At 49.6% G+C, this 6161-nt stretch overlaps 1 protein-coding gene across 3 annotated transcripts in view; it reads right to left on the reverse strand.

The window, feature by feature from the left end:
- Positions 1–650: 650 nt before the first annotated feature.
- Positions 651–6161, reverse strand: part of numbl (NUMB like endocytic adaptor protein) — a 42645-nt gene continuing 37134 nt past the window's right edge. For all 3 annotated transcript variants that reach the window (XM_080844730.1, XM_080844728.1, XM_080844729.1), the window contains exons 7-9: positions 4677–4931; positions 2907–3083; positions 651–2545 (exon numbers count right to left, since the gene is read on the reverse strand). In XM_080844730.1, the coding sequence (XP_080700856.1) occupies positions 1632–2545; positions 2907–3083; positions 4677–4931 (1346 nt within the window). In that variant the 3' untranslated portion in view covers positions 651–1631. The remainder of the gene's footprint in view (positions 2546–2906; positions 3084–4676; positions 4932–6161) is intronic.

The raw sequence follows: 6161 nt of genomic DNA on the forward strand, positions 1-6161 counted from the left end.
CTAAGCCGATAAGCAACTTCCACCGCTTCTTCCTTCTACTGCTCCTCCCTCCTCCAGCTGTAGCTCTGTTCATCGCTGCCCCTCTCTCCTCTAAGCCAGCCCTTTCTAGTCCACCTTTCCTCGATCCCTCTGAAGTCCTCTACCTGCGGTCGTCCCCTACAAGATTCAACACGCCAGCTCAAACAAACCCTGCGTGATGCTGTAACCTTTCCTAAATGTCACTGCTGCTGCTTGATTGGATGGTCTGTCCTGTCCTGTTCAGAAGGCTTTAGTCACAGAACTGATCAGGTCTAGCGGTCCTTCACAAAAAAAAAACAGCCCATGTCTGTTACTATTCCTTGTGGTGCTGTTCTTGGAAAAAGCCTCCTTTACAAGTGTCTGACTAATAATGGTGTAACCGCCTCTCCACGAAACGGACAGTAGCAGCATTCAAAATAGCAACTGATTTGGGAGCAGCTGTGGCACCTAAGCTGGTGGTGAATTCATGCCAGATCAGCGGCATGTCTGCCCCAGCGTCTGCGGTTATCTGGGGTTGTTTGATGTCTCCTGCCTCCTCTACTCCAAACCCTTCCAGTCAAAGCTCCTACAGGCGCTCTGCACAGGGGCAAACTCCCCACCCCCACCCCCACCCCATCTCAATCCTCTATGTCCCTAGGGTCTGGCTGCACAGTGACGATTTCCCTTTGGAGAACATAAATAAAGCACTGTAATGAAGCACTGGTCTCGGTGACCCTTTTCTGATGTCAGATGTGCCATTCATGAAGCTTCCAGAACATTCTGGCACATTCTGGGGGACCCTGGTGAGGCGGGCCAAGTGTAATGAGGGACGTGGTGACATGGTGGTTTTCAACAGTGACTCACTGAGGTTGAAATAGTAAATAGAGGGAGAGTAAAAAAAGAAACATGCTATTTACACACTCTCTCTTTCTTTCTCTCACTCCTTCCTTTTGTCCGCCCGCACAGAATCCATCAAAATGGCTCACACTACACAGCTTCTCGTTTGGTGAGTCATTCCTCCTCCCGCTAAAACAAGCCCGATTACAATTCCCATTTTCCCGCTCAACAGAAATAAATACAGGGAAAACCGTCAAAAACATACAATTTTTTTTCTTGTGGAATAAAAATATCAGATTTAACATATAACTTGTAAAAATGGAAATAATAAATAGCAAACTGGAGCCTTCTGTTCAGTTCATCAGCTAAGCACTCGTCGTCTTTTTTTCCCCTCATTTGCTTGTGAACTGAGATCATCGCTTGTGACAGTTAATATGAACTCAAGCCTAGACTCCCTGTCTTAATGCCATGGCGGAGGCCTGAAAAGCATGACTCAGGGGGGTAATAAGTGTTCTGGGTGGTGTCTTCTTCAATGGACACAGGATGCAAGATGACAGCCCCCTTCCCCCCTCCATGGAAACAATCCTCTCGTGGCATTCAGTGGTACAGGTGCACGATGGAGACTCTCTCGGTAGAAAGAAAACGGAGGATACATTCTACAGAGGAAAGAGAAACAAAAGCAGTGGGGGGGGGGGGGTTGGGGGAGGGGGGTTGGGTGGAGCAAAGTGGTTTCAGTCTTGCATTGGGGAACAGGGGCCAGCCCACCACCCCCCATCCCCTGGCACAGTTCAACACAGTTAAAGCTCGATCTCAAAGGTCTTTTGTAAGTCATTGGAAAAGGGGTTGGCTGTTTTGGGCTGCGTTTTGGACTCGAGGGCCGCCCACTTCGCGTCGAAGTCAGCCGGTGGGTGGGCTGGCGGCGGCAGCGCACTCTCCATGGGCCAGCCGCCACCGCTGCCACTGCTGCCCACGCTGCTCGCCATGCTGCTCGCCAGGCTGCTGGCCATGCTCACACTGCTGGCTCCCGTGCAGTGGTTTGCCCCGTTAGACGTTACACTGGTGGCGTACGTGGGATTATGTGGGAGGCCGTTGACCATCGGCGCAGTGGAGAAGGGAACTGTTGGGAAGCCTCCGGGAAGGTTCTGGAAGGCCGGCTGATGCCCGGTGCTCATCTTGGCCCCCATGTTAACTCCCATCGAGGCCGCTCCACCTGATCCGGTTGCCGTGCAGAAGACGTTGGCCACCATTTGGGATGGTGTGATGCCCACCACTGGAACACTAGCGTTGGGGTACGTCATGCTGTTAGCCATGGCGGGCATGTAGGCCTGCATTGCCACAAAGGCAGGCTGGAGGGGCGGCTGGGCAAACATTCCGACCGGCGCCGGGGTGGCATCGAACGCCAGGGGGAAGGGCTGCATGGCTGTGGGCAGCGAGCATGGCGGAGCTGCTAGGGTTGGTACTGAAGGGCCCACAAAGGTCGGTAATGTTGGCCCAGCTAAGGTAGGCACCGGTGGACCCGGTAGGATGGGTATCGGAGGTGGCGGTAGGGCGGGGGCAGGAAGCAGGGGTGGAGTAGACTGCGTGGCCATCACTGCCTTGGAGACCTCCTGCAGCCAACGCTCGGCCTCTGAAGGAGTGCGCCTGTGGCCTCCCTGTGGGCCAGCAGGGGGCGCCTGCCCTGGGCCTTCGGTCTGCACCCACGAGGTGGTGGCTGGAGAGAGGAGACAGGAAAGAGCTTAACATTCCATTCAATAAACTCTTTTGAACAGCACATTTTCACAAAAGATTGACTAGATTATAATACACTTATGTTCATTAAAGGACTGTAACACACATTAATGTTTATTTAGAATCTACGCATATATCTGTAAATAACTATATGTATTCTATATCTGTAACTTGTCTGTCAAACGCTGAATATAACACGGGTGAGATTGGGGTTGGTAAAGGATATCCTCACGGCTGTGGTTAATACAATTCAAGTGTCAAACCAGTAGACTTGTGATTTCAGTGATTCTGACACACTACATTACACTGCTCTGCACCGGAGGGGTGAGGGGGAAATGACTCACCCTGCAGTGGGGCAGGTGGAGGGGGGATCATGGGGGGGATGGTGTTGACTGGTAAGCCGTTAGTGGAGGGTTTGGCATACAGCTCCTCTGATGGTCTGGTGAAGGAGCTGTTGATTTGGCAACACAGGTCGTTGATGCTGTCGGCTTCTCCAGACATAGTCAGGTCCATCTCTGGGACTGGGAGACCAGAGGAAAAAGTCGGTCAGGTAAAGCTTAAATTACAATTATTTGAGTATTCAAGCATTTTGAAGTTGTCCCTGACAGTCAAATGACAATAAAAAAAAACATACTTGACATGTGCAAGTGCACATTTTAGATCCCACACAAGCTAATGTCAGTGAACAACATAAATATATAATGATGTATTTGTTTAGGGAACAACCACTCTCATGTGGGGAACGAAATTTACTCTGAGAGCCTTATTGATGTCAAATCAGTCTTACATACTGTGTTGCTGATGTTTGTATTTTTCAATATTAATCTATTTTAGTCGCATGACAAGCTTGGATTTTTATCTAAAGGTTTACCGATCTTTTAAAGCGGTTCATCCCTTATGTAATCAAAGCGGTGTGGGAATCCTGGTCCCTGCATCGACTATAATTCCCATACGATCGTCCAATCACAGCAGAGGAACTAAGCCGCTGCCAAGTCGGCCCCCTTACCATCACAATCAAACACTTAGTCATGTAATATCGTTAATAATGGATCACGTCTCGGCTGGATTTGAGAGAAATGTACCGACTGTGGTTATGACTCGACTACCGCTGATGAGCAGTAACCGCATGATGGAGGACGCCACTGCCAGAATGTGTGGTTGTAAAGAGGCGGAAGATCTGGTGGTTTTGAGGCTCGGGGAGGAACTCCAGTGAGAGCACGCGGACGAACGTGCCACTATGTTTTTGGCACTCTTGACCTTCCGCAGTGAGTCAGGGCCTTAAGCGTAGCCTTCCGTTTAAGGATTTTCAAACCACAACAATAACAAAACTAACCCTCGCTCGCTGAAAAGCCTGGAATGAGGGCAACCCTAAGCCTGATGGCATCTTAGTAGGTCATACCGTAAACATTATCAAGTTGCATCACGTGATACTGGCAAGGCACCGGCAGCTGGCTAAATTTAGTGAGCAAGATGTCACTGAAAAGACGGATGAAGACTTCATGCCAGTGTTAGACTGGTGATTTAGTGACTGAAATGCTACAGGCAAGCTTCTGAGCCAGAGAAGCTCCGTTTCTGCATCTCCTCACATGCAGACGTCTGCTGAACCCATAATCTCATACGCCTCACTCAAATATTAAGACGCTCCCAGGGGGCTTTGATACTTAATATATTTAGAAATTCTGTGAGGAATTCTGAGAGCATTTGTGGCAAGTTTCTTGGATGGAATCAAAGACTTTTTCCTTCCCTAAAATTGCTAGTGTTCACAAACCATGGTTATGACATAGGCATCTTTTGAACAATACCATGCAATTCTGTAATGCATACATGTTCCAGAATGCAAAGCTTTGGGCATAGTTCCAACTCTTCTGAACTGGTAGAGGGGCTCATCAGTGTGAACGCAGTCTGTTTGTATACATTGATATTACTGATAGAGATGTACAAGCGAAGACTTCATACAGCATACTCTCAAAGCCTTGCATTTATGCAGCGTTGTATGAACAGGTATTTTTTTTCTCTGATGCATGAATACTGAACAGCATAGACGGTGGAGATAAACCCGAGGCTGTTTGAGGTACCACCTTCACTCATGTTTGTTCTGAGGGTTAGAGGCTCACCTGGGTTCTTGGTCCCGAAGTCGGTCTTGCGCTGCAGCGTGGAGGGCAAGTCGTTGAGACGCAGCGAGAGTTGCCGCTTGAAGGGCGAGTTCTTCCCGCTGAGCGCGGGAAAGCCGCGGAACGAGCCCTGCCGCACCAGCTGCTCCAGGGGGGCGTGGCGCCGCGGAATGGCGTGCGGCTCTCCGCCACCCCCTGGCGAGGAGGCGCCCTCCGGAGGCGAGGCGTTGCCAGGCGGCATGGTTGACATAGAGGGTTCTGTGAGGGCGGAGACAGGAGATGGCCATGGTCAGGACCCAAACTCGCTCTAGGCATTAATAAGCTTCATCATTCCCTAACACAACACTGTTCAGACAGATGAACTCAGCCGATCCTACTTCGTCCTCAACTATAAAGTCAAATCAAAAGTGTTTATTGTCACATGCACCAAATAGCTTCAGCGCAGCGAAATTCTTATGATTTGGCAGGCAACATCTACGCAGTAGACGACATATAAGATTACAAAATAACATATAACAAAAATAACATAACAACATAATGTAGCACAAGAGCCCATGTAGAAAACAGCCAGGGAAATATTCAATACTCCTTAAGGTGGATACCACTCCAATGACGGTATCTGATCAGCACAACATGCACGTACAGTATGCACTACAGCACCACAGGGCACGAGAGGGAACACAGTTACATCCTGGTTGTCTCCCCTCCTGGACTCTGTGGACACCAGCGGGAGAGAGCATACTACATTATCACTAAACAACACAGCTAGCTCTCAATATTCACCACAAACGATACACACTCAGCATGTGGATGATAGGCAGGACAGGAACCCAGGAGCACGTTGGCCGATCTGTTCTTGTAACTGCTCAATACAAACTGCCACACCATGATACTGGCCATTTGTTGGGGGTGGACGTGTGAAGGTGTTTTACGGCAGAGCTAAGCCATTATGTCCCTGACTCTGTAAAAGGGTTCAGTCCCAGTGATCCCTAAAGCAGGTATCTGTTTCTGCTCCCACTCAGCACCTTCATAATGTGAAACAAAGCATGCAACAACCCCTGTGGGTCATTACTCGTCCAGTGGAAATGTGCCTGTACGGTTGGTCTGCCCGGTTTCTGACCGACTCTTTTCTCAGCATGTTTCTTGTCACGGTTTTAACAGGCATACTCCCCGAGCTAATCAGTGCAAGGCTCTGATGGAAAGCTCAGCTGTCGTTCTGCGGTCAACACGACACCTGTTTCTCCTTCTTCAGGCCGCAACAACAATACCAGCGACAGCACCGCAGGTCTACTGCCATGGAGCGCCACTGCTGCGCCACATATGGTTTCTGTTATAAGACTCCACCTGCCAGAGACGCTTCAACTTTCAAAGAGCCACTCATTTCACCACACCACGTTTCGACATCATGAGCCATAATGATGCCCATGGTTTAAAGTGGGGCACCCTCGGAGCACATATGCTTTGTGCATTGTGTCGACCTGACCCTGT

The sequence above is a fragment of the Sprattus sprattus genome (assembly GCF_963457725.1).
Source record: "Sprattus sprattus genome assembly, chromosome: 9".
Classification (NCBI taxonomy): Eukaryota; Metazoa; Chordata; class Actinopteri; order Clupeiformes; family Clupeidae; genus Sprattus; species Sprattus sprattus.